The 27,895-nt window shown below is 37.5% G+C and overlaps 3 protein-coding genes across 7 annotated transcripts in view; 2 read left to right on the top strand and 1 right to left on the bottom strand.

Annotated features, from left to right (window-relative positions):
- Nucleotides 1-934: 934 nt before the first annotated feature.
- Nucleotides 935-8,939, top strand: LOC122081874 (serine/threonine protein phosphatase 2A 57 kDa regulatory subunit B' beta isoform-like). Of its 2 annotated transcripts, XM_042649237.1 has the most exons (3): nt 935-1,569; nt 1,744-2,995; nt 8,354-8,939. In XM_042649237.1, exons 2-3 carry the CDS (start codon nt 1,802-1,804, stop codon nt 8,678-8,680), a joined length of 1,521 nt encoding a protein of 506 aa, XP_042505171.1. In that variant the 5' UTR covers nt 935-1,569; nt 1,744-1,801; the 3' UTR covers nt 8,681-8,939. The 2 variants fall into 2 exon arrangements, with proteins under 2 accessions (XP_042505171.1, XP_042505172.1); XM_042649238.1 differs by having other exon boundaries at nt 935-2,995.
- A 3,098-nt stretch (nt 8,940-12,037) lies between these two features.
- Nucleotides 12,038-13,340, top strand: LOC122081436. Of its 2 annotated transcripts, none has more exons than XM_042648581.1 (2): nt 12,038-12,371; nt 12,456-13,340. In XM_042648581.1, exons 1-2 carry the CDS (start codon nt 12,364-12,366, stop codon nt 13,174-13,176), a joined length of 729 nt encoding a protein of 242 aa, XP_042504515.1. In that variant the 5' UTR covers nt 12,038-12,363; the 3' UTR covers nt 13,177-13,340. The 2 variants fall into 2 exon arrangements, with proteins under 2 accessions (XP_042504515.1, XP_042504516.1); XM_042648582.1 differs by having other exon boundaries at nt 12,043-12,371; nt 12,511-13,340.
- Nucleotides 13,341-14,561: 1,221 nt separating this feature from the next.
- Nucleotides 14,562-27,895, bottom strand: part of LOC122082326 (DNA ligase 1) — a 15,724-nt gene continuing 2,390 nt past the window's right edge. Inside the window, exons 3-18 of one of the 3 annotated variants that reach the window (XM_042649814.1) lie at nt 27,475-27,576; nt 27,277-27,393; nt 26,138-26,368; nt 25,961-26,055; nt 22,893-22,980; nt 22,223-22,354; nt 20,858-20,970; nt 19,599-19,700; nt 19,425-19,486; nt 19,095-19,166; nt 18,938-19,011; nt 18,779-18,835; nt 15,512-15,589; nt 15,294-15,371; nt 15,074-15,203; nt 14,562-14,927 (exon numbers count right to left, since the gene is read on the bottom strand). In XM_042649814.1, coding sequence (XP_042505748.1) covers nt 15,129-15,203; nt 15,294-15,371; nt 15,512-15,589; nt 18,779-18,835; nt 18,938-19,011; nt 19,095-19,166; nt 19,425-19,486; nt 19,599-19,700; nt 20,858-20,970; nt 22,223-22,354; nt 22,893-22,980; nt 25,961-26,055; nt 26,138-26,368; nt 27,277-27,393; nt 27,475-27,576 — 1,476 coding nt within the window. In that variant the 3' untranslated portion in view covers nt 14,562-14,927; nt 15,074-15,128. Of the gene's footprint in view, nt 14,928-15,044; nt 15,204-15,293; nt 15,372-15,511; nt 15,590-18,778; nt 18,836-18,937; nt 19,012-19,094; nt 19,167-19,424; nt 19,487-19,598; nt 19,701-20,857; nt 20,971-22,222; nt 22,355-22,892; nt 22,981-25,960; nt 26,056-26,137; nt 26,369-27,276; nt 27,394-27,474; nt 27,577-27,895 lie in introns of all 3 variants that reach the window. The other 2 variants (XM_042649813.1, XM_042649815.1) reach the window with 2 other exon arrangements.

Genomic DNA, 27,895 nt, shown 5'->3' with positions numbered 1-27,895 from the left:
GAGGAAAAAAGAACCCTAATTGCTTGCATGTTTTTTCGACCACATATGAGAGGACGTGAAAAGATCAAATTGCACCCCCCACCAGATATCTCTACACCCCCATTGGCTTGCGCATTGACACAATGGCCACGTAAATGGACAAGATTCTTTGCTCAAATAATTATAAAAGAAGTAGATTTACAAGAAAATATAATTAAAACAAAATCAATCTTACTTGTTTCATAATTTATTTTCTTATTTAAGTAAATTAAGAAAATTTTATCTAAAAATAAAAGTGAGAGCATACAGTGTAGGGGGAATCTTCTACACCACATCAATGGCGGCGTGAAGAACAATATCATTCACATGCGATCCACATGATCAAGAAAAGAGAGAAAAAAATAAATTAAATCCATGTGAGAGGGTGAACACTCATTGCATTGCTTACGTAAACTTTTTCTTAAAATAAAAAAATCGAAGGATGTGATGGATCTAGAATCACCATTGGTGTAGAGATTCTTTCCTTACCTATTAAACAGATTTTTTTTTCCTGGTTAATTGGGTGCAACAAAACTTGATCAAAGCTTACACGACACTGTAAAGTCAATAGCATGACTTGGTAGTGTCCACTGGTCAGTGGTCACTAGTCACGGGTCAGAGTTGAGCATTTCTTACCCCAAGTCCCTAATTCAATTCAATTGCTTCCTCTTTCCAATGACTCTTTTTGTGTGTTGACCCAATCTCAGTTGACCATTTCATCTCTTGCTATACATTGAAATTTCAAGGTTTGAGAATCCACTGATAACCCTATCTCAATATCTCATTCCTGTCTATACAATAATTCTGGTAATATTCAAGATTTTAATTTCTTTCTCCTGGAGGGTAGTTTTGTCATTATAAAAAAGTACTGTAAGATGATCAATGGGAGTACAAATATTCGCATTATCTGATCCTTTCCTCAATTCCTCCAAAGGACCAAAGCCAAGCAGTTTTATCCTTAGGAGGGTCATAAAAACTGCTTGTGCCGCAACAGCTGCAGATTCTCTCTCTCTCTCTCTCTCTCTCAGAATAAAATAGAAGGAAAATCCAATTCCGAAAATTTTCCTTTTGGGAGAAGATGGAAAACTTAACGTTAATTATAGTTTAAAATAAAATAAAAAAATTTGAATTTCTCGTTTTGGTGTTCGAATTTGCTCATTTCAGTTGTTTTTTTTTTTTAGTTTCTAGGTAATTAGGTTTGGTAATTTATTGTTGTTTTTTCATCAGCCGCCGATTTTCTTCCTCAAATTTTAATTCGCTCCAAAATTCATCATCTTTTTTCTCTCTCTAACATTATCGATTGTTCGCTGGTTACAAATCCATGAATCGATCGTTTGAAACCCAACTGGATTCTGATTCTTCGATTGTTTTGGGTTGTATTCCGGTGACATCTTACAGATGGTTCCGGCGTACCCGTCTCTCAGGGGTCGGATTTCTCGACGATTTGAACTAAAAGCAGTACCCTTTTTCGTCATCTGGTTCATGTTCGTTGATCCGCGTGCTTTCGATTTCTTCAAAATGCTGTTGAGATCTTAGAAGGTGAACCTGAAGGTGAATACTAGGTTTTTTTTCTTTTCGTTTTGGTGGTTTCTGGCTGATGTTCTTCAATTGCGGGCGATCATCCTCAATTTTTTTTCTTCTTCTTTTCCAGTGTACTGATACTATAGTTTGATTGGTTAATTGATTCCTGGCTCCGGTATTTGAAATTTTAAATTTGATACACAGGAAGGTAAGAAGATCTAGGGTTAGGGTCTATCCTGATCATTATCATCAGAAGGGTGAAATGTTCAATAAAATCATAAAGCGTGGGCATCGTAAGGTCTCCAAGTCCGATCTCCAAGAGCCTGCTGTATATGGTCATGGTGCCTCGGCGTATCGCAATTCGGCATCGGTCTCCACATCGAACGTAACTGTGAACCATGCCTCTCGACCCACCAGTGCTACCTCCAGTCCCAATTCTCAGCAAAATGCCGGAGCAGCTGCGAATTCGCTTTTTCCGATTGGGCTGTCGGCGGGTATCGTTGAAGCTCTTCCCATGTTCAGAGATGTTCCCGCCCACGATCGCCCTAGTTTGTTCCTCCGAAAGTTGCAGCTTTGTTGCATCATTTGTGATTTCTCCGACACATTGAAATCAATTCGGGAGAAGGAGACAAAGCGTCAGACTCTTCTGGAGCTTGTGGATTTTATACAATCGGGTTCCGGCAAACTTAGCGAGAACCTCCAGGAAGAGCTGATACGGATGATTTCGTTCAATATCTTCCGTTGCCTGCCGCCATCTTCGCATGAGAATACTGGTGCCGAAGCCACTGACCCAGATGAGGAGGACCCCTATCTCGAGCCCGCATGGCCTCACTTGCAGCTTGTATATGAGCTCCTCTTGAGGTACGTTGTGTCGTCTGATACTGACACTAAGATCGCTAAACGTTACATCGATCATTCCTTCGTTTTAAAGCTCCTTGATTTGTTCGACTCCGAGGATCCCCGTGAGCGGGAGTATTTGAAGACCGTTCTCCATCGTATCTACGGCAAGTTCATGGTGCACCGTCCTTTCGTAAGGAAGGCTATAAACAATATTTTTTACCGTTTCATCTTTGAGACGGAGAGACACAGCGGAATTGGGGAGCTGCTGGAGATTCTCGGTAGCATAATAAATGGGTTTGCTCTGCCAATGAAGGAGGAGCATAAGTTGTTCCTCGTTCGGGCTCTTATCCCACTCCACAAGCCTAAATCTATTGCTTTGTATCATCAACAGCTCTCCTACTGCATTACCCAGTTTGTTGAGAAGGATTTCAAGCTGGCAGATATTGTCCTCAGGGGACTGCTGAAGTACTGGCCGGTAACAAATTGTCAGAAGGAGGTTCTCTTTCTTGGAGAACTAGAAGAAGTGCTGGAGCTAACGCAGTCAGCCGAATTTCAACGTTGCGTGGTCCCCCTTTTTAGACAGATCGGGCGTTGCCTTAACAGCTCACATTTCCAGGTTCAAGAAAATTTCCCTTTAATTTGTTGAAGTGAGATGCATTAGATTCTATAATTTGCATCCTGGAGGTGGTCATGATTCCAGTGAGATGCATTAGTTCATCTTAAGAAATCATGAAGACATGAATTTTATGCATGTCTGTTGCTTCAGTGATTCAGATGAGCTTACTTTCGATATTTGTTTGTTTATGTTTGTCTCTATCTGCCATTCTCTTTCACTCTCTCCTTCCATTATTTTTTCTTTTTCACAACTTCTTGCTCTATTTTAGCATTAGGTTTAGTTTTTCTTTTATTTTTCGAGGACCTTTGTTCCTTAATGAAGAAGCGTTAGTGCCTGTGCCCTCAGCTACCAGTGAACCTTGAAAAATCGAATATCTGCTCTCTTGTTCACAAAATTAGTCCACTGATAACTATACCGTAGTATTTCTAAAACTGGCTTTTGTACCCACTCAACATTAATTAACAAATACTGCTACCTGGAGTGTATCTATTACTGTTCACATGTCAGTTTTAACTTGTTAGACTGAATAAAATCATTAGTTTGTGGAGTTTCTTACCTTGTTCCCCCACCCCCTTTTATATGTATTCTGCGTCATGGCCTCAACTTTTTGTAAATAGGTTTTGAGGTGCAAGATTGTAGACGGGTGGGTTTGGCTCTAAATATTATATTTGCATATTTTGTGTATATACAATGCCTTTTGTGTTTATATGCCTGTTGCTTGCCAGAAGCAGAAAAGATAGGCTTCTTTCCAACTGACTGTTTTGCTTGTGCAATATTATATCTGAACTTTATCCCTCCAGAGTTGAAAAGAGTCTGCTTAATGTTGTAGCTATTGGACATGTGGAGAAGGCAATGAGCTTCTGATTTAATGGAATGAACCCATTTGTAAGTGGGTGAAGTATATCTTGTTAAACATTTCTATACAACACCCTAATTTAGGACTTTATCTTAGTAAGAACAAGTACTGTTTTTGCGCGTCATGACTTTTTTTTGGGGTAGAATACTCTACATGACTGAAAGATGCAAAACTCGACCAACATACCTTTTCATGGTGTATGCCATCTAGAAACTAGCGAGCTGCCTATGCCGTAACAGCTTGGCTCACTTTGCTAGGTATCTGCAGGCTTAGTCTTTACATGTGCTGAATTTCCGGGTGAGCCTTTTGACATTTCCTATCTAGTTGTTCTTGGATTGGACTTGAAAACTAGTGAAATATGGTGGGGTTCAGACTCTGTGTAATAGGCAAGAACTAGTTAATTGGCTCAGCAAGTGAAGACTCTGTCTACTGCTTCCAGGGAGTATTCATAAAGCTGCTTGTTGGTCAATGTATAATGGGCAGTCTTGCAGCCCCTAATTGGCTCAAGATTGCTATATTCTCTTTTGTTTACTGTATTTGGGTTTTAAATTAGTGACTTCTACACCCTGAACTCATTAAAAATAATTAAAAAAATTATTGAATCAATGATGCCTTTCGTGAAGTGTGGTAATATATGTTGCAAGGGCATCTCTGTCAGTTTATATAATTTTGGGGTGGGAGTATATTAGTATGGTAGGATAAATTGCATGGGATTATTTCTAAGATCATGGACGTCGTTATCAAGGTGCCTAGGCGTCGAAACTCTTTCTTGGGTCCAAGGTGATAGTACACCTTTTTGATAAACTTCACGAGTTTATGTTGATTTATGTTTATTGCTTTGTTTTTAGATGAATATGTTTATATTTTATCCTATGCTTTGTTTATTATATGTTAGTTTTCTCATAATAGGTTATTACTAACATAATTATGTCATATTGCATTGATATGGTTTCTATGTTGTGTATAAACATAATTATATAAAATTATTATTATTATTATACTAAATATAGTCATACACTGCACCGTAGACCCCTTGGCTGGTGCCCTCCAACACCTTGGGTAGCCAATCCTAGGTTTTATTTATTTTTGGTAAAATAGGTTTTTATTTGTTAATTAATATAAAGTTTGAACTCATGATGAATGGTATCCCTTTTATTTTTTGGGTAGAAATGATGAATGGTCGTTGAGTTTTCACATTTCATTTTCTATTCAATGCAACAATCAATATGAGATAAGATATTGCTTTAGCTCTGGTATATCAATATCCTCAAATTTCCTTATTGATTTTCTGCCAAGATTGGACTCGGATTTGTAAGGCCTTCTTAGTGTTTCAATCTAAACCTAGCTTGCTTAAAAATTGAAATCTGATTGCAATAATTTGATTTGATATTTCTAGCTGTTCCTTTATTCAATCCGAAAAATTGAAATCTGATCTGTAATCTAGTTAGGCCCATTGTCCGCTGGCATTTATATTGTCCTGCATCTTTATAAAGATGCTTTGTTAAGTTACTTGATTTAGCTATTTTTGGTGGCCCAGAATCTCCCATATATGCTTAGTTGCACTCTAAAAGAGCCCACATGTGCCTCACACCCTCGTCTGCTCATGCTTGTGGTAGGTTTCATTCCATAATCACTTTTGCCAGATGGCAAAATAAAACTCTCTCTTTTCTGCCGGTGTTTGACCTAAAACGTTGGTTATTTGATGGTTTAAATATGCAAGTGGAATAGTGTTAATAGAAGGAGGTATACAGCTGAGGACGATTACAAAGTTCGACATATTTCCAATCCAGAAGGTCCCCTTTCTGTTGTACAGGAAAATTGCGTGAGTTTTTTTGTTTTGTTTGGATAGATTTTCACTTTATTATCAAGGGAAAGAAAGAAAAATGAACATACAAAGTAGAGGCAACCTTACTTTGCCCTCAAGGACATGCCCTAAGAGACCAAATAGGGGCCCCTACAGATCAACTACAAGCAAACGTTACAAGAAAGTACCTCTCTCACCAGAGATACTCCAAAGGATCAACAAGAATGACCAAACCAAGCAACCGGACAGGCTACCAAGATGGCTGCGGCCTGATACTATCTTCCATTTTTTTTAAGGGGGGGGGGGGAACCAAATGGGGTGTACCTTCCATTGCTGCACAAGATAGTCATTCCTAAGGGTTTTTGGACCCTTAGGTGGGGCTGCACGACACCTGTCCTTATTTTTAACCTTTGGGATCTGATACATTATTATTAGTCCATAACTTGACTCCAGCAGCCAAAATGCATTGGAATTGCCTAGCTTTCTTGATTATATCATTCCAGGTGTGGTAAAAGCAGTAATTGGTTTTCTATTTAATTTCTTAGACTACTAGAATACTTAAAATTGCATCCTCAAGGGAGGTCTGTTTACCAAATCCTCTGTGCCTGATTTAGTACAAACTAATGCATGAATTTATCGTTCTTTGCTGTTATAATTATTTTTATTATGGTGCTTAGTGATTATGCATTGATATCCAGCTAGATCATATGCACTCTGTATGGTACGATTTTTCTCCTTATTATAGATCCTCCAACAAAGGCTCTCCCTCTCTCCCTCCCTCTGTGAAGGGATCCCTGGGGTTTTACGTCATCAGGGAGGCTTTCCGTGCATCAGAGCGAATGAAAATCAATACGTCTGAAGATTGATGTAGCCTACTAAATGCATCTTTAATTCATGAAAATATAAAAGAGTATTTCAATTTGATAAGTCTAGAGGTGAACGAATCACAGAGTGTTGTGTGAAAGACTTTAATGATGGAATCCTCTGTTTGCAACTATTATCGAATTTTAAGTCAAGTAATTTTTTTTTTTTTGATATATGTAACATCATTTCTGAAAGGAAATTGAGTTCTGTAATGACAGCTGTACATTTACATAGCTGTCAATTTTTGCTTTTGAGTTTTAGGTGCTTTCTCACTGAAACATTTATGATTCTTGTCTTGTTGATGGCATAATTTTTATATGATATAAATATTGGCATGAAATGATAGTTTATGTTTACATAAAATACCTCTTCCTTTGCTTCGCTAATTGCTACATAAGCTTTTGGGATTCGGATACTATTGCAAATCTGCAGTATCTAAAACAATTTTCTAAACTGTTGTAAATTGTTTTTAGCAGTTGTCTAGGGCAATTTCATCCATCAATTTATGGTCTTAGTTCTTTCCAAATTATGTTTTGATGCAAATCATTTCAGTTAGCTGGACTACAATCTTTCAAGCTGTATCCCGGCCATTTCAAGTTGCTACAGGAATCTTTTATATAATCAAAAGGAATGATTATTCCATGTGCATCTGTACAAGTCCCATTTTACTATGGAATACTCCAGCTATACTGGATGCATGGCCTAATATAAAGTGGGATAGGTCCATGCTTTGTCTTTAAGGGAATGTGCATTGGCCATGCCTTTTCTGATAGCAGAATCCTTCAAATCTTTGCTTCATCTCAATGCAAATCATTTTCAGCCTCTTATCTTGTTTTCATTCTAGATTTCGAACCACATTGTTTAATCTTTCCTTAATATAGATAAGCTCGACCAGGATAGTGTAGGAGTAGTTATAAAGATAATGGAGAACATTGATACTTCAAACAGAATATCAAGAATAACTCAGCATGTACATTTTATTTGGACATGGAATTCATTGCAAAGTTCAATTTTCTTCCTCCTATTTACCCTGGTTTCCTTTCCTGAAGAGAAATGTCTGTCTAGGTTGCTTTTCAGTATATAGAGTGTTTGCTTGATGAAACAAAGATAAGCCTCGACTAGAAATGTTCCTATGATTCCTTTTACTTGATATCATATATTCTGTACTCTAATAAGTGGAATAAGCAGATGTTTCATGCCTATGCTAAAGAAGTTCATGCATGTGTGGATATTTGGAAGAATATCCTTCTGGTCAATTGATTTGGCTTTACTCATATTTCGCTTGGGAGAAGATAAAGAGAAGAACTCATGTATAAATGGGTTGCATCCATTTCCCTCCTTTTCTCCAAGTTATGGCCTTGTAGTTTGGTAGATTTCAAGCTTGAGCAGTTTTTAGAAATCTGACCTAGGATATGAAACTCTTGGACATTTTGAGATGCCTTACAATTCCTAACAGGACTTTGTATGAATTGATATTCCAATTTTCATTTACCACTTTGCCGTTGATACTTCAGTTCCAGGGTTCTGGTTACTGTTTTTCTAGTGGGGACCTACCAAGACTGATGCAGTTGTATCTGTCCTGAGCAAGTGGAGTGATAACGTAGGGGAATGGTTCTGGTGAACTGTTTCATGTGGAAGGTTACACCGGTTCTTAATCTATTCTTGTAGACTACAATCGATATGTATGATTGCCCTGTAGGGATGTTTGTTAGAATTGAAGTTATTGACTGTTTGTAAAGTGATTCATTTGATTGGAAATTCTTAGTTTTGTGTTCAGGGATTGTAATTACAAGTTATCATATAAAGTGTTTGCTAAAACAAAGCTACATGACAGGTAGCAGAGCGAGCCCTTTTCTTGTGGAACAATGACCACATAGTGAGCTTGATTGCACAGAACCGTAGTGTGATATTCCCAATAATTTTTGAGGCGCTGGAGAACAACATAAAGAGCCATTGGAACCAGGCAGTTCATGGGCTAACAGCCAATGTACGGAAGATGTTCTTGGAGATGGATAATGAACTGTTTGAAGAGTGCCAGAGGCAGTACCAAGAGAAAGTGGCCAATGCCAAAGAATTGGAAGAACAGCGAGAGTTAACATGGAAGAGACTGGAAGCTGTTGCAGCAAAGGCTGGATGTGAAGACATGGTTTTGGTGAACTGATTGAGTTGGGTGCCCCATCGATTAGATTGGATAAATGGGTAGATGCTACTAGCTTCTTTTCATGCTAGTTGTTGTTATTTTTATTTTTATTTTTTGAAAATATTTTTTTTTAGGGTTGGGGGAGGATGCATTGAATATATGAAGGCAGATAATGACTAGTGTAATGTAATCTAAAAATGTATCAAAATATGTGGATAATATGCTCTGCAGATTATTAATGCTTGTTGAGATTTCCAGTAAATTTTGTTGATTCCCAGAACACCCTTGTTTTCTTTGCTGCCTCTTGTTTTTGGCTATGTTTGTTTTGTTCATTTTTGTATATTGTCACCACTCCGTGGTCCTAAATAGAACTTGTTTTTGGAGCACAATATTTTTCTGTTACCCATGCTTAACAAGAAAACAAATAAATAAAAACAATTATTTATTTATATATATTTTTAATAACAAAAATCAAATTCATGTCTGAAGTCTAAACCCCATGTTGTTATATCAAACCCTGAGTTTCAATCTACAACAAGATGGGGAGATGGGTAATTAAGCCTCATGATGATCTTGAATTTAATTTGAAGATCGAAGTTGAGATGATAAAGATAAGAGGACTCATGAAAAAGATAAAGAGTCGATGATGAGTTCTATCTTAAAGGAGAGAGAATAAATTAAGAGGAAAAAAATATGGTATCTCGAATTTAAAAAGAGATTGAGACCATTAATGGAAAGGAAATATTACCTGCAACTCATTCAGAGTCTTCTTGAAATCAAGAATGAATAAGAAAATGAACCTGAACCCTTCCTCTCTCTCTCTCTCTCTCTAGTTCTTTTTTTCCCTCTCCATCCCTTCTTATTTCTCCTTTTGTTTCTCCTTCTCAAAGAGGGAGAAAGACGGGAAAAATATGCAGAGATGCAGAAGGAGAAAGAAAGCTAGAAAGAGTCTAATTAAATTACTTTCAACACATCGGACAGCTACTGATACTGAGAGTGTGGCCTTCATAGACTATATATGAAGAGGAATGAATGAATGGACTCTTTAAATTAACCCTCAAATCCAATGAAATCAGTTTTAGTAAACAGTTATTACTGTTATTTATCCAAATCACAAACAAACTCCATTAACAAATTCTTTATTAATAATCAATCATCCAGACAGCTGGTTCATATTTGTAAACTGATCTCCGATTTCCCAACCATCTCCTCAAATTCTTTATTAATCTTCATCCAGACGGTGGAAGCATGTAAAATTCAAATAGGAGTCGGTTACATCATTTCAAACAGCTAGTGCGCCCTTCTTTATCAAGCGCGCTTTCGTCTTCATTTACAAATACTCACTCTCTCTTGATCATACCGTTATGGATTTCCTTCATTCATTTCATTTTTTTACTCCAGTTTGGGGTTTTATTTTCTTCTTTTGTTAAATGGCATAGAAGTTTATATAATTTCTTTTCTTTATCAATTGCTCTGTTTAGATGATTTTATCTAAATTTGGAGCTAGTTAGATTCATCGACAACTACCCGTTTTAGGTTAGTTCACTGTTTCGTTGCTTGTAGAAGATGTGAACCCGATAATCTTATTGATAGTTCTTATAATTTATTTTTGCTGAGGGAAATCTTTCTCCGTAGTTGTGATTAAGACTCATTTGTCATTATCAAAAAAAAAAAAAAAGATTATGATTTCTTTGCTGCTATTACCTTGATGCTCCGTTGTTTTGAATTCTTGTTTGCTTACACAACCTTTGCATCAGTTCTTTATTAGTCTTTGTTATGCAAGTTGTACCTTTGTGATTTTCTATGTCATTGAAATATGGTTGTCAAATAGGTCTTTCCATTTGTTTATTGGGAATGAAACACAGTGGAAGCATGTCGGATTCAAATAAGGAGACGTAGGTTATAGGGCTTGGGTAGGGTGGTTATAGTTGGGTAGATGGTGTAGGGTAGAAGAAGGTAAGGGGTAAGGGTCGACTGTCGAGGTTAGGATAAGGGTACAGGGTAGGTAGTGGCGGGTATGGTAGGGCAACGGGTTAGGATAGGGATAGAAGGTTGGGTAGAGGGTGGTTTAGGAGAGGGGACGGCGTACAGATAGGATAAACGGTGTAGAGGGGGTAGTGGGGGCGGAGGTAATAGGATAGGGGTAGAGAGGTCTTGCTAATCATAGTTTGGCCTGAGGACCTGAAGATTGTAGTCAGAGTTCAAGTCCCTCTCCCACCTTGGCAACAAAAACTAATATTAAGTTGCAAGAATCGATATTGTGAAATCCAATTTCTCAAATCATGAACAAGACTGAGAACTGTGTAAAGTGAAATAAGCATTTCTCTAGTAGCGACTAGCGAGTGCCATAGAAATGGTCAAACATTGAGCCGTTCTTCTTACCTTTATAGGCTTTTTGTCTAAACGAGTCCATAGGGCCCGACCACCATCTTTCACCAAAATTTTGGAACAAAATTAGGGGGTGTTTGGTTTGGTAAATCTTTGGGATGACATTTTTTAGAATCTTTAGAATGATAATTCTTAATTTTTAGAGTGGTTTGGTTCCACTAGGATGACCCTCATAAGTGAAGCATCCTACTTCACATGAATGACCATATTACAAAAGATGTGTATCAAATCTGAGTTTACCTCAACACTTAAATTTAAATTTGAGCAACCTTTTTACCACCTAGTGTAAAAGGAGAAAGAGGAAAGACGTTCTCTATGAAAGCTAATATCTCAATCCGCGAAAAACATGTACTAGCCTCAAGGCAACCAAACGATTTTTCAAAAAGAAACATAATTCAGGAGAATGTCTATCAAAAGATTGACGTTCATAGCTGATACATACACCATTTGATTTACCGAACCAAACACCCCCTTAGGTTTCCTACCAGCACCCTTCTCTGACTAACATAAAGAAGCACATAACATTGATTATTAGTCTTACATTTCTTAGATGAATGTGTGTGAGAGAGAGATGGAGTCTTGATCAGGTCCATGTATGAGAATCATTTTTGTACTGTGTCTGATCCACATATAGAATTCACTTAATCTCTCTCTTTTTACAATAGATTTTCACATTGAGTGAATTCCAAATGTGTGGATTAAATATCGTTAGAGAATGGTTCTTGTACGAGAACTTGATCCAAACTAGAGAAATGTTAATTTAGGAGTCTGGATGACTTTTCTGATCCCATGTACCTTTGGTGAGTGTTCTGATCCATCTCACTGTGTTGGAGGGTCCAACTCTTAGAAAGTCATTGAATCAGATGGCTCTGCTCACTCAGCATTTCTTCTTGATAGAGTATATTATCATAAACTAGAAAAATTGTTCCCCAATCTCCAAGTATTAAAATATGGAGATGATTATCTAAACAAACAGTATATGGGAATGCTTAGATGAGGAGGAGATGAGAGTCGTGAGACACACAGAGGGCCTTTTGTAGGCTTTTTTGGCCGTATGTGTTTTTTCTGTCCAACCCCACATGAGAAGTTGTTGAGGTTATGACCCCAAATCAATAAGAAGGAAAAGCAACACTAACAAAGCAAGCCAGGCAAGCACTTCATCCCTCCCCCCTCCTGCCCTCTCTGAACCTTCCCCTGAGTTCCTTTCAGTGTTGATCTATCTGTTTGACCCAGTACAGTTCACAAGGCTAAGACTTGGAAGAGTATGGACAATCAGCGCATCTCGCCTCTTGGCTGGGCTTATCACTGTCATTTTCATGGAAAGGTAAAATTCTCATCCGAGTCTCTTCCTCCCCTGCCTGCATTCTGTAATTCTTCTTCTGGAATGATCAGAAAGTACGTTTTGCAGTAATGGAAGAGGAGATTTCACATATAATGTGTGGGCGTATATTATAATTGTGCAGACAATGGAGGAGCTACGGGAGTCCCTCTTGTGCACAACTCTGGAGCTGGAAACAACGAGGGCAGCAGCTCAAGAGGAGATAAGGAAGAGAGAAGAACAATTGATCCGTCTCCATGATCTCTTACGAAAAGCCGTGAGGGAGAGAGACGAGGCACAAGACAAATGCCAGAGACTACACACGGAGAAGCTATTACTCCTACAGCAACAGCAACAGCAACAGCAGGGGATCTCCAGCATTGAAGACGAAGCCAGAAGAGGAGGCGACATCTCGGACTGCGAAGAAAGCATCGTTTCGTCTCCCGTGATGGACCCAATGCCACCACTGGAACCACCGTCGGCAGCAACGGTACAATTAGCACCAGAGAAGCCACTGCCAGAGAAGGGAAAGCTTTTACAGGCAGTGACGAAAGCTGGACCACTACTTCAGACGCTTCTTCTGGCGGGACCGCTTCCTCAGTGGCGGCACCCACCTCCCAAACTCGACTCCTTCGAGATCCCACCGGTCGCCATTACTTCACCACCACCGACTCCCCACCTACTGCACCACAACTCTGTGATGGGCAGCAATGATGACATCAACAACAGTGGTGGCAGTATAATAACTAAAAGGAAAAGAAGTCTGGGGGGCTTTGGAGGCTTCCATTCTTCACCAAGTACCAAAGAGTAGTTCTCCAATGACTTGTATTTCTGTTTCAAATGTATGGGAGAAGGATGGAGGAGACCTCTTGGGAGTTGGGGGAAATGGGGTTCAAATTCCCTACCCATCTCTATTTGAAATGTATTTGTAAAATCCATTGATGAATGAATTCGAGCCAGAGAAATTAGAAACTAGTGTCAGGAGATCCATAAACAAATTTGGAACTGGTTTGGTGGTGGTGGAGTTTAGGGATTGAAATGAGACCTTGAAATGAAATGCGAGCAGGGATGGCCAACAAACAAACGCTCCGCGTATGATATCTATATGTAGAGCGATAACATCCAGCTGATCCCTGCTCTACAAAGCCCTAGTGAGCTACCACATGAAGGAATAGTGTTACAGTGAAGACTTTTCTACCAAAATAAAAAAGAGTCGAGTATTAGAAACCTACTCTCTGGGTTAAGGATGGTCGGCTTCTAAGAGGGGGGAGAGGGCCCTCTAGGCCTAGGAAGCCTCTAGGGTTTGGACGATGGTTGAGAGCATAGGCTGCTAAGTCGTTGAAGTTGTAGCTATCAATCTCTGGATTGTTGACCCCAGTGCTTGATCCATGGTCTTTACTGGCTGCCACTAATACCTACCCTTGACGCTTCCAAATCGCATCAGATAGCAGTCAATTGTTACGCAGTATAGTCAATGAGAAGTGGATTGGTTCTTGACTTACAGACATGAATACTGTTTGATCACCAATCCTATTGTTTATTGTTTGGTTTCGTAGTATAGTCAATAAGAAGTGGATTGGTTCTTGACTTACAGACATGAATGATTTTTCATCAAACTGAATTGAGATCCGATAACACTAATCCACCGATACTAGTAGAAGATTCGGTGACAAATACAACTAATTAAGATGTTACAATTTCTGAGATAGAATAGTAATGTGGGCACCATTTAATTTCGAGAAAATTACATGATTACCCACTTTTGGGTTTATCTTTATAAAATTACCCACCAAAAGTTTTAGTTAACAAAAATACCCAAAATTAGGTTTCTCTTTATAAAATTACCCACTTAAAGTTTAAATTAACAAAAATACCCAAAATTAAGTTTGGGTTTACAAAACTACACACTCAAAGTTTTAGTAATAAAAAAATACATGATTATATGTGGAAGATAAATCACTATTTTGAGTAGTTTTGTAAACCCAAATGGGATTTTGGGTATTTTTGTTAACTAAAACTTTGAGTGGGTAGTTTTGTAAACCCAAACCTAATTTTGGGTACTTTTGTTAACCAAAACTTTTTGTGGGTAATTTTGTAAAGGGAAACCCAAAAATGGGTAATCATGTAATTTTCCCTTTAATTTCCAGCCAGATTGAGGCCATTCAGGGATGTGATAGTACGCGAGCACCAAGTCTCTAGCTGAACAAACACTTTATCGATGTCCAAGGAAGAACTCAATTAGATACTCTACACTTGGAAGGTGCCACTAAGAAAGTGGTACTACATACATACTATGGAGGTGTCACAGGGATGATAAATACTAGTGTTTGATTACTGAAGACCAGAACTAATTTTTTTTTCAAATAAAAAACTGATGGCTGTAACTTATCAATTGACACAACATGATTGCTGAAGGTACAGTAGGTGTATATACAAACATGTTTTGCTTTCACTCAAGTGTGCCTTTGATTGGCTACACCATTCAGCATCCAGACCGGGCCATCAAAGGAATATCAGTGGGAGACTGCTCATAGCAAAATTCATCTCCATATAATCTCACAACTGCAAAATCAGGACTATGAATTATTGAAAAATAAAATGATATATATATATAGAGAGAGAGAGAGAGAGAGCTTATTTAGACGTGAAAAATCCAAGATGCATGGAATGGATATTTACCAACAGAACTAGTAAAAAGACGGCACTACCGGGCTTAAAAACTGCCTGCTTGGAATGAGTTCAAAGAAAATGAAATCCTGCATCTTAATCATCTCCATTCTCATCATCGTCCTGATTGTTAGTACCATTATTCTTTTGAGCACGATACATATCAGCAACCTGATCAAAATCAAGATTCCAACACAACAGATTTGAGATAGGGATTAACTCCATGAACATCAGCCAAAAAGGAGCACTACTTTCTTTTACCTGATCAGATGATGTTGCTTGCTCTGGGATTTTATCTTTTCGCACACGAAGTAGACGTGGAAATCGGAGAGAGATGCCCTTAAGCAACAAAGCCAATGAATTCAGATGGATGGGAAATGTACTAACAGTCAGCAACCCAAAATTTCAGAACAGTTAATTGGGTTTAAGTAATCAAAGGAAAAGATTAATTACTTCCATTGTCAAACAAGACATCTAACCTTATTTGGATCCACAACACCAATTCCAGCACAATGAACAGGGCTAATGGTCAAATCTGCAGCTTTCACCTCCCAAACCTTTTGAGAGAAAGAAGAAAAATGCAAGGATTTTTTTTTATCTCAAAATAAGTCATGGAAACAAATAATAAAATGACCAATTCTTGCACTTATCATTAATAACTATTCAATAAATGATTCAGATTCTACACGTCATGATTCATAAACATATTTTTCAAGGCGTCAAGGTGAGCCATTGCGCTGACCAGGGGCCCTGGGCCTAGGTAAGTTTTTAAGTATCCTTTCATATCCTTTGATAGTAATTGATATATTGAATGGACTTGTCTCATCATACTTTGTTCTACTTTTCACACATAATATATTTTATATATTACTTATTTATAGTGTCTGATGCATCAAAACAGTATTTTGCATATGTCCTAAGCATTTCCATACATAATTTGAGCATATCTTACGTCTCTTTGGTACGATATGATGCGTCTCTTAAAATCACCCTTACCATACAATTCCCAATACTGATAATTTAAACCTTGGGCCTAGGCAAGGCATATTGGTGGAGTGCAAGGTTCACGGTATCGGGTTTCGACCCTTGGGGAGACTGAAATTTCGGTCGAAACCTGAGGAATTTTTCCCGGTATGGTGGAAACTTAGGTTTCGACCCCCAAACAGTGTTTTTTTTGTTTGATTTTTTGTGTACATATTTTAAACATTTCTAACACATTCACATCATTAGTTTCATAAAAAAACACATAAAATCTTACTTGTGTGGTGAACCAAAGGTTCGATAATCATTAAGCTGACTTGTTAACTCAAATTCTGAAACTATATTACATAATGACTATATATAGTTTACAATCTACATCAAAACATAAGACATAATCTAAATGATCCAAAATAAATAAAAATATTACATCATCAACAGTTATCTATCAACACTCAACAGTAGTGACTCAATTACTCAACACTTGAAAGTAGTGACTCAATTCCAAATAGCGTCTAGGCGATTCCATCCAAGTAGTAACTCACTACCCTCAAGGCACGCATGTTATCTTTTCTAACATTATTTAGTAAGCTAGATATACCTTATATCATAAAAAATCAACATTAAACCACATCAAGTCATTAAAAATCAACACTTAGCCACATCAAATCATAAAAAATCAACATTAAGTCACATTAAGTTATAAAGAATCAACATTTGGAGAAATGCTCTTGTTTTGTAATAAGTTTGACTAGCCAAATGATTTTATTTTTACATGAGACTTTGTATTAGGTATAACATAAAACCAGCTTTCCAACAAGTCTAAGATTACTTAAATCTGAGTTGTAATGACACAGTTATACTCCGGTCAAACTTATTTTAAAGAGTGCAAATGCTGCTAAAATTGCCTGAATGAAAATAATTTTAGGGATATCAAAACAAAAGATTATTTTACCAAACTTTGGTTTTTAGCATTGTTTTAACATTATAGGATTTATAAAATTTTCATAATTGAGAAAAATCCCAGCATTTAAAAGTTGAAAATCGCCCCTATAACCAAAATCCAATTTTTGTTCTTAGATTAGGAGGTTGACTTTTTATCCTTTAGAAATTTGATTTTTAAACTATTTTTATTGGATTCAAATAGGGGATATTTCCTTATTTATGAACAATATCTTAAGTAAATGAAATATTTGGCATAAATAAGTGCAAGAACACTGTTTCCCCAAGTTTGGTAGTCAAAAAATGAAAATCCCTACTGTTTCCCCAAGTTTCCCACACTTGGGAGAAAAATGCACAAGAGAAGGTCAAAATTTCCTAACATGGTCGAAAGTGGTGGAAACCAGTTGAAACCTGGTCGAAACAGTGGATTTTCGAAAGTCACCAAAGGTTTCGTTTTGACCTTTGGCGATACCTGTGAAACATTTCACATGTTTCGCTCGAGTTCTTGAACCATGGTGGAGTGCCTAAAAAAGGTTTTGTCTAAGACCCTTCATGTTATGCTAGTACTTATTGTTTGCTGATATCCAAACCCAGTTATGTGAATATCTGGTATACTTAGTGCCGATGCAAAGTCTAAACTAAAGAGGAGACAGGAAGCATTCACCAGTCAATCAAGGATCATTTCTCGACTGAATCTATCAATCAATGGTCATCATTATTCATTAAAGCATGCAATAAATGATCTAAGGAAATCAGTTTTTTTCTAAATACCATGATTTTAGGACTCAGCTGTATTTAATTTTTCAATAGTAACCCACCCCTAAAGACATGACAAGATGAAATAAGGTTCACCATAAAAGCATACAATCATATAGCCACACAAGAGTTCGAAAAAATAACGATAAATAAATCTGGCCAAGGTGACACATAGTCGAGGCCTTGATGACCAAGGCAAGTTTGCAAAGTAAATAGAAAAAAAAACTAGGCAACTCTTCCAATCTGTAGAAAAAATTAGCAAGTGGACAGGTCAGAAACCAAGAAAGTGAACCATGTAATCAATGCTACCAGGTGAACAGTTCACAATGCACTCAATGGCAGATATCTCAAGAATTCCAGGAGACTTTCAGTTGATTATCCTAGTCGGGGAACCATTTTCAAAGGGCATTTGGTTGTCTGAAGGATAAAAAGGCATCTTTACAAAGGAAAATATACATATATATATATATATCCCTGGATTGGCCACTGGCCATCACTAAAACCTTTTCGAGTAGTGAATGGTGAACCTGTCGCTCAAACAATTCATTTGCAGTTATAGGCAATAACTTTCCCGATTAGAATCCTCCTTTTTGGAACTTATTTGATAAATTTACTAAATACCAAATGAATTTTATTAAATTTATCCTCCATAGTCATCTCTTAGGGAGGAAAAGAGCCAAGAATCATTAGAAGAATCCTCTTCTGGGAAAACATCAAGATAATGAATCTATTTCTTAAGAACTATAAAAAGAAAATAATTATAGGGAAATTAAAATCGCCCTATATGTATTCCCAAAAGATATAGAAGAATAAAAAATTTTCTCTTCAAGATCAGCTTTCTGTCATTAAGCTGTCATTTTCAGGTAATTGTCTTCTAGCCTTCCTATTTCAAAATGTAGTTGTAGTAAGAAGGCATTGGGTCAACGAAGGTGCCTTAACAATGAACAAAGACAACATAATAGGTATTTAGTCAAACTAGAAAATATGACGGAATGAAATGGTGCAGTATGAGGTAGTAGGATGCGAAGAGTGAAAACATTCACAAAAGGCAACAGGATGATAATTACTACCTCAGATGGTTCAAACCACACATCTGGATTGATTGTATCTCCACACCGATAATATGGCTGGAAACAACACAAGAATAAAGTTTAGCTTGTAAAACCATTTGCAAACTGACATAATTGCCCATTTTTTCCGCCACCAAAACCAAAGAGACAAAAAGTAACCTTGGGTTTGGGGATCACTTTAGTACGAAGACTATTAGAACATTCCTCAAGCATTGCTTCGGAAAATCCAGTGCCTATGCAGCATCACATACAACTCAATGCATCATGGAAATCCATCAAGAGCAGATATCAATATGTTACTGGAAATATTGCTTACCTATTTTGCAAATACTTTGAAATTCTTCATTCTTGTCATCATAACAAGCAAGGAGAAAGGCACCATAGACTCCTAGCAGGAAAGCAGTGAAATCAAAAAAATAATTCACTCAAAAGTGCATAGGAAAGAGGAGACACCAATTCTTTTTTTTTTTGGTGGGGGGGGGGGTGTGAAAAGAGACACCAATGCTTAAATAAGCCAAAGATAAATAGCAAGATAAATGGTCAAGGAAATTAATTTAAAGAAAAATAAGCTCTGTTTAGCCATTTCATGGATGCTTGTTAGATTATAGCCTACTACAAAAGGAAAATGGCTTTCAATAGTGATTACCTGTACGTTTCCCACGACCATGGAATGCAGCAATAGGTACTAAATCTAATGAGTCACCAATGCTGCAAAACACAGCTTTTGTTAGGATGATGTCTTGACGATGAAATTAAATGACATAGAATCATGAGAGCTCAAAGGGAATTAATGAAAAGGGCAAGACTCTTCATCATTTACCTGTCCATGTAATCCTTTTTCAATTTCAGCCAATTGTGGGATCGTTTTGAAGGTTCATATGTAGCATCCCTATTTAATGTTTTCACAATCAGACCTTCAGAACTGCAAAATAAAAATGCATTAATAGCAAGCAATTGCAAGCATGATAGTTGCTCATATATATGAATGACAAAGTATAGTTGAAATCCTGATGACATAAAAACATAATTTTTATTGCTGAACTTCCGACATCATTTTGACATCATATGGATCAGATTAACTCCAGATCAGAAAAGGGATGCAAAAACAATTTCAAATACCTAGTCTCATTAAAAGTCACATTTTCAAAGATGTAGCAGTGTATAAATCCCAAGAAACATCAATCAAAGCGTAGCAATGCAAAAACTTCTACTAACAAGATTACAAGCAATCTTTGACTTCATTAAAATATAAAGATGGAGACAACATGACATGATCTGCTAGATAAGGGAACAAAATCCCGGCATGAAAGCCTCCTATAAGAACAATTTAAGGACAAGGAGGAAAAATAGTCTGATGTCTAAAATGGTTAATCGTAAAAGCGATAAGATTATTGTTGATGTAAGACAGAATCAATAACCAAAATCAAGTTTATTTTCTGGGAGCAACAGTGCCATAAAAAGATACACTATGACCCTCCCCAGACCCCACAGTAGCGGGAGCCTTGTGCTCTGGGTACCCCCTTTAACAGTGTGAGAAAAAGAGAATGTACAATTTACAGAGGAAGGAAAATTATTCTTCTGGAGAATCAGCTTTGGGATTATGAGGCCCTAATGGAGGGTATGCCTCGGGGTTAGGCAGACTCAAATGCAAACAAGCGATAGCATCATCTATCACACAGAATCAAGACTGAAAAGAATAAATGAACAGGATCCATCCAGTCGGCCACTCGGTAGACCAATGAGTTTCTGTCAGTTCATGGATTAATTAGATAGTTGCTAATAAGAGTAAGAAGAAAAAAAAAAAAAAAAAGCATTAACTATATCATCCAGCAAACAAAATCTTGAAGATTTTATTGCCCCCATGTACAGAAAATTGCTTCCTGACCTAACTGAATCCAGATTGGCAATATTCTTTGGTCTAACCAATAAAATTTACAGCTATGACATAATCCAGACAGCAATTTTCTTTCGTTTAACTAAGAAAATCAATAAATTCCAAAGTATTACAGCTCTGGCGTACTTTCTTTAACACAACACAACCAAAATACAGAACATACATCAAACACTTGTGAAGTCTACCTGGTCTCAACAGCATCTTCAAGAAACTTCTGTATTACTTCAAGATCGTCAGATGTTATTGCTTTTGCAAACTCAAAAACTCCTGGTTCTATCTCAAATGAATCATAAAGATGCTGCATCAAGCCAAGAGAATGGAATGAGGTGACAAGACATGAGAATGCAAGCATAGAGACCCGTGTAATAGAACTGTTGCACCAGATAAAGCAGCAAATTGATCAGAGTTGATAGCATAAATGTACCTCCTCAATCATCCATCTGTTAGATTACGAATTCAACAAGACTGTTTTAATGTTGCCATTTACCCTAATGGATTGTATATTATTCTTTATTTCATTTCCTCTGTGTTTTAGAACAGGGTGGCTGTGAGGAGGAAGTATCACATCACAATTACTCATCTCGATCATAACAGGCAAGTAAAAAATATTTTTGATAGCCACAGTACTAATGCTAACTATAGATGCTAAAAATCCCAAGTAATTCACTGTGTTATCAGATCAGGTTATGAAAGTACGCAACAAGATCAGCTGATACGGCAACTCTGCATTCAGATGCTATATCTGCTTTATCTTGACACATTACCTGTGCCACTACAAAACAACTGAATGAACTTTCATAAGCATTCACACTTTGAAATGGTTTTACAGATCAATCCCAAGCAGGCAAGACAAACACCTTGAATTAATGAATGGGTTACAATGCATCCATTGACTATTCATGATAAGTGGAATCCGTCCTGACTTAGCACATAAATGAACATGGACACTCTGTCTCATACAGGACGCCACACCCATCTCACACTAGTCAAGTTTGAGAATGGAATTGCCTTGAAAGTGAGTTCAAGGTGATAGACTGGATTCCATTACAATTAAATGGCATTCTTACAATCTAATGGAACTCTAAACTTACTTCTAAACAACTCTTTTTTCCCTCAGCTTAGCTTCGTAACTTTTGCATGTTTGTTTCACCCAAAATATTGACCAATAATATGAGCGTAGGTATCTATAACATGGACCCACATACACCCCTCCAAGTCTGCCACATGGCAACACAAGCCTCATGACGAAATCAAGCATCACTAGGAGCTGTGACATATATACCCTCAAACTTGCCAATTGTTAAAGTTGTTGAAGTGATGCTCCTCCAGTCATTCATGGTGGATATACCCGTACTATTTAGGGTACTCCCCACTTCCTTCAAAGATCCTTATAAGTAAGAAGTTATTGCATAGACATATTCATAAACCATCATAAAGCCCCTTGTCCAGAAAACTTACAGTAAGAGAGAGAGAGAGAGAGAGAGAGAGAGAGAGAGAGAGAGACCATATTCTTTTCTTTTTTGTAGTTCTAACAACTAATTTTAATTTACCTGTCTACGAACATTAAGCTGCTCCGGAAGTAATGGCTTTCCATTGATATACAATAAATCAAAAGCAAAGATGCAAACTTCAACTTTTACATCACTCAAGGCCACCCCTTTACGAGCACGAGTACTGAGGATCTGCCAGAACGGCCAATTAAGCAGTACTTAATGACAGAAACATCAAGGGAGGAAGAAAAGGGGAAAAAAAAATTGTGGGTATTGAGGGGTGGAGAGGGTTGGAGCACTGTGAGAAATTCTAAAATGGACACCCCAAGGAAAGATTTTGCACCAAATAGAATGTAATTTTGAATCAAATTTGTGCAACCAGCCCAGCTGATTGGGATAAATCTTTGATGATGATGATATGATAATAATGGAGGCGACAAAAATGATTCAGAATATTGTAAAGGCCAAAGCAAAGCATTATTTTCTTCTAAAAGAGAAACTTTTCAGATACAAAAAAAAAAAGTGACTTGTGAATGAAAAGCTCATAAAAGAGTTGAATTAACAAAAGAGTTTGAAAGGAGCCTCTAAACTAACAGCAAATAACATTTTTAAAGAAGAAAAAAAATTGTCCCTGTGCTATCCACTTTAATAAAGAACCTAACTCCCAAGACTGCACCTGAAACTGAATTTACCTAGAAGACCTAAAAAAATTATGTGAAAAAATAAATACCTGGAAAGGCTGAATCTTCTGTTTTTCACGGTCATACGCAACAACTTCGCAGTCCAGAACAAATGATTTTACAGAGGGTTTCTTCACTCTGCACTCTAACAACAGAAATTAGGGATCACTGTATCCACACAATTTGGAGCTAAATTTATTTCAGAAGCAACCTTCTATACTGGAAAAAATGACTAAAATACGGAACCACAACTGTAGCTCACAACCCTGTTATATTTAATTTGCATAAATAAACCATCTCTCATTGTTGCCTCTGCCCATCATCCCACCCCCCCAACCAAAAAGAGAGAGAGAGAGAAAGGGTTTATTTATTAAGATGTTTATTAAGACAGGATATAAGAGAACATTTCTTTACATATAATCTACACCAATGTAAGCTTGACACAAAAAATGAAACAAGCTTGGCTTCCAAAATGCTTTTAAGTAGTTATTGATCTAGTTTTGCTCTTTGACAACAATTAATGGTTACTAAGACCCCTAAGTAGGGTTTCAGTACTTTTCAAACAGATTGACATAACAGGTTCCAGAAAACCAGCTTCAGGCCTAGGATTTTTTAGATCTATCAAATCAACTCAAAGTTTCTGAAATCCAGAATACTGTCATCCAGAAGTAGATATATGCTTCCAATCACACCGAGCACTAAACAAAATGGACAGAAAAATAACATTTAGCAGTCCACACTAATAAGAGAAAACCCAGAATGTTGGTAGTGGAGGGAGCAGTAAAGCAACACTAGCAGCCGTCGAGTAATCTTAACAGAATCGGAGCTTGGTTGTGCCTGCATTTAGGTAGTTGAACGCTTTTGCTTTTTTTATTTTTTTTTATTTATAAGAATAATCAGGATGAAAGGGCTATTTCTGTAGGGAGGGGGAAATTTTTATTTTCTAGAGGGTCCAATTTGTCTTGGGCCAGGCGACAACTGTATAGCACACCATGTAGTTTTCCTTTTTGACAATCATCAATACAAAGATACTTGTCCTAAAAGACCAAAAAACAAAAAATGAAACAACAAAAATTAAATAAATAAATAAATACAATAACCACCTCAAAAAAGCAAAAACACAGGCCCAGCCCTTGCTTCTGTTTAGATAATCTTTTCCAAAAGTTACATAAATTAACTTTCTTGTGGGCCTTGCACTTGGTCCAACGGTAAGGTACAAATGTTGGGACCTGGTGGTCAAGTGGTCGAAACAGCCTTTTGACATTCTCAGGGTAAGGCTGTGTAGTTCTCGCCCCCCCCCCTGGATCTCCCACATGTGGGAGCCCTATGCACCGGATACGCCCTTTTATTTTTATTAACTTTCTTACAACAATACAAGAAAAGAACCAATAAAAAACTAAAACTAGTAACTAGATATCCCATCCCAACAATCAAACCTTATTTCTGTCAAGAGAATTTCAAAATCACAAATAACTCCAGGAAAAATAAAGTTTTAAGTAAATACAGAATTCAAAGATAACTCCAGCTGAGATTCAAGTTATCACCATCAACCAAATTCCCTTGGAGAGGTGGGCAGAAAGCTTCGAGTAAATAGTTGGGAAAATGCTTAGTTGAGTTGAGGTGAGCATAGAGGTTTCTGAAATAGGTGAAACTACAATGGTCATAGCAATAAAAGCAAAAAATTGTTTTAAGTTAGCCAGGTGCTTGACGGTAAAACTATTCAGTTTTCATATAAAGTGCAAACATATCATATGCTGAGACCCTTCTCCCATCCTTATAGCAATATTACAAGGTAACAACTTGGTCCTCCTAAGAGTGAAAATGCAGAGGTTAAGCAAATTGATCACATATGCAATCTTATATTATCTCTAGTTGATAGAATAAGCCAAGATGGAGCTGACAGAGAAGAGAGGGAGCAGTAAGTGTCGGCTGTGTATAGTTCCTAGTACAAACATCCTTCCAAATGCTAAACAAGATTTAAATCCTTTCCAGACACCCTTCATTCAAACAAAGCCAATGAGATGTCTGCTGGAGAGAATAACAGTAGAAAACACCCTAAATAGGTGGTTTGAACTGCCTAAACTTCATATAGAGACATAGGTTAATTTGATTGCCCAAGCAAGACCATGGTGCATGATCTGACAGAGGCTTCCATCTCCTGAGTAGAGATTAGAAGATCAGAGAATTTAAAACAGACCCACTTGCCTGCTTCCTTTCAGTGACAACAATTCAGTCATCTTTGCACAATAAGAGGGTTTTCTGATCATGATCTTGGCAGATCTAGGGTATTTCCCCACCTGGGACCTCATAGGCTGAAGACAGCAACAAACTAATTGTTGGGGTTAAAAATTAGCTTTATCTGGTAGCCAAAGAATTCCAGAAGGATCAAAAGGAAAAAAGGGTGGTCCCACATTTAAGAATGGTTTTTTTTTTTTTTTTCCCATTCCTTTTGGGATCAGGATAAACATTGGTTTTTGTATCATTCTCAACAGAAAAGCAGATACATTTATCATGATTATAAATAAATGTTATGGACAAATCATGGCTTCTGTCTCAGTAGCCTGGGGTACTGCATATATCTCTTCTTTTATATGAAGCATATCCTATGAACTTGAGAGTTAAACTAATACGTTATCTTCACTTTCTAAAACAGAGGCTGTGAACATCATGAAAATGGGAGGGGCAGAGAGAGAATCAGAAGATAAGGTTGGCTTACCAAGCACCCAACTGAAAAAGGAGAGGGAAAGGATATGCTATAGGTTAATTGTGGAGGAGAGAAAGGATAGCTTTTGGTAGTTTTTATATATGGAGCCATCATTCATCACCAGTCACCAGTGCCAAACCTACCAGCCCAACTAGGTGGACTTGACCCACTTTTTGCAAACGTTGAGTGCCAGGTAAGGGTGACAAATTCGACCCAACCCACAAGGGTCTAATGCATAGGAGATATTGCAAACCACCCTAACTCAACTTGCACTGTAAATGAGTTACCTTTCATGATATTTTCTACAGCTTTTAACTTCAGCCAACAAAACACAATTTTTTGATAGAATAAAGCAACAACAAACAATGAATCATTACAAAATGAAACAAACATATGGCCATGAAGCAAGTCTACCTTGTAACTGCAAGGACAACATCAGGAAACTTTGCCGTATTCCGTTCTGCATTTCGACTGTATATCTCAACAGAACCATCCTCCATGTAATGTATCTGTGTATAATGAGCAATGGCAAATATGATGTGAAGCAAGATCCAATGAGGGGGACAATAAAGACAAGCAAGTTACAATCACCTGCGCACGTTCTCCATCATACTTGTATTCACAAGTGAATTCCATACCCTGGAATTTATCCAAAATCTCCGATACCCCTTTGGTTGGTTTAGCTAGCATAGGTCCAACTGGAACACCCAATGTAAAGCAACAAGTCTCTGAAAGCTTCCATACACCATCAGCGAGAAGAGCAGATACAATTTGGTCGTAGTTAGGAACTACAGAGTATATTTGTTTGACAATTTTTGCAGCCTGAAAAGGCAGAATAAAATATGAAGAACCTTATGAGAAAGAGTTTCAGGAAAACAATAAAACAAACAGAACACATTTGCACCTTGATAACCAGAGTCTGCAGAGACTAGCAACCGGAAGACATACGCTTGTTAATGACCATTCAGTTATATTTGAGGAACCCTTCAAACCCCAATACCCCACCACCAAAAAAAAAAAAAAGACGAAAAAAGGTTCACCAAGGAAGATCGCGTTTGGTTGTCCCCTCAGTGCTATCACAAACATTAGGAAAACCTCAAGCACTTGAATGAAATGATACCCAACACACACACGGATTAGGTATTTAGGTTGTTCTCTTGACACCACCAGATCTAAGGTTTGGCACCATCTTCCATTTGATCTACCAATAGTTCAAACTGTTTCTAGAAAGAGCGCTGTTTCTAGAAAGAGCTCTATCATTTCTTTCTCATAAACTTTATAGCCAAACAAGAGGGGGAGGGGGGGAGTGATAACAAAAATCCAGGAATTGAAACTTCGATAGAAAGAAGCCAGACAGTAAGACATCTTTTTCAGTTATTTTCTATAGCTAATACTACTTGATTAAGCTTCTGCTATTTTCATTAACCAACAAAAAAAAAAAAAAATCAGCTTGTTGACCAAAAAAAAGTGCTTACTTTTGGTAAACAGGCATTGGTTCTGCTGCCAAATCCCCTTTTCTACTTTAGAGACAGAAAAACAAGGGGGGACCCATATCTAGAAACCAGCTCAGTGATCACCTAAACGCTAAACCCGAAATAAATATAAGATTCCAGTCCATGATGACTTGAAGGGTGACCAGTGATGTATCAATAACCTATTTGTTTCTCTTATAATCACTAGTAGATCAATGGCAACTTTTAGTATCTTGACATAGGGATGTGTCTCCTAACCTCTTCAAGACGAGATTGAATTTGTGAGGAAGGTGTAGATTGTTGTTCAGAGTAAACAGCAGCATATCCCAGAGCCACTAGGAGAGTCTGCTCCGCCAAACCAATTCGTAGCTTTGACTGCAGCAGAAGTTTAAAATTGGTTCATAAAGAGCAAGACAAGTCAAGAAATCAATAGCTATGAAATCATCCCATTCTAACCTGCAATAGGCGAATTAAATATTGAGGTTCACAATCAGTAGCTGCAATAAGAAGGTCCCTGATATGTCTTCTTTTCTTGTCTTGACTGTCCTTCCCAGATTCCTGTAAAAAACCAAGCTCAAATAAGGCCCAGCAACACATATAAAGGAACAGAAATGCCATATTATCAGTTAACCTCTCAACAAGTCATGAAAACTCTGTTCAACTCTCCCTCTCAGGGAGCAGGTTACCTCTTCTACCTGGAAGAAGTCATGCCTCCATTGGTAGGCTCTCAAACTCCTTACTCCGTGGGCATGTTGTCTACATCACAATTTACTTATATACCAATTCTCAGACTGACCTGACTTTGACATGTGTCACACCAAAGGTTTCTCAAAATGATTGATGTGAAAAATTAGTCTTTCTCAAGGGGGGGGGGGGG

The sequence above is a fragment of the Macadamia integrifolia genome, chromosome 6, assembly GCF_013358625.1.
Source record: "Macadamia integrifolia cultivar HAES 741 chromosome 6, SCU_Mint_v3, whole genome shotgun sequence".
In the NCBI taxonomy this organism is placed as follows: domain Eukaryota; kingdom Viridiplantae; phylum Streptophyta; class Magnoliopsida; order Proteales; family Proteaceae; genus Macadamia; species Macadamia integrifolia.
Note: the sequence above shows the minus strand (reverse complement) of the source record. Positions and strands in the feature narration are given on the sequence as shown.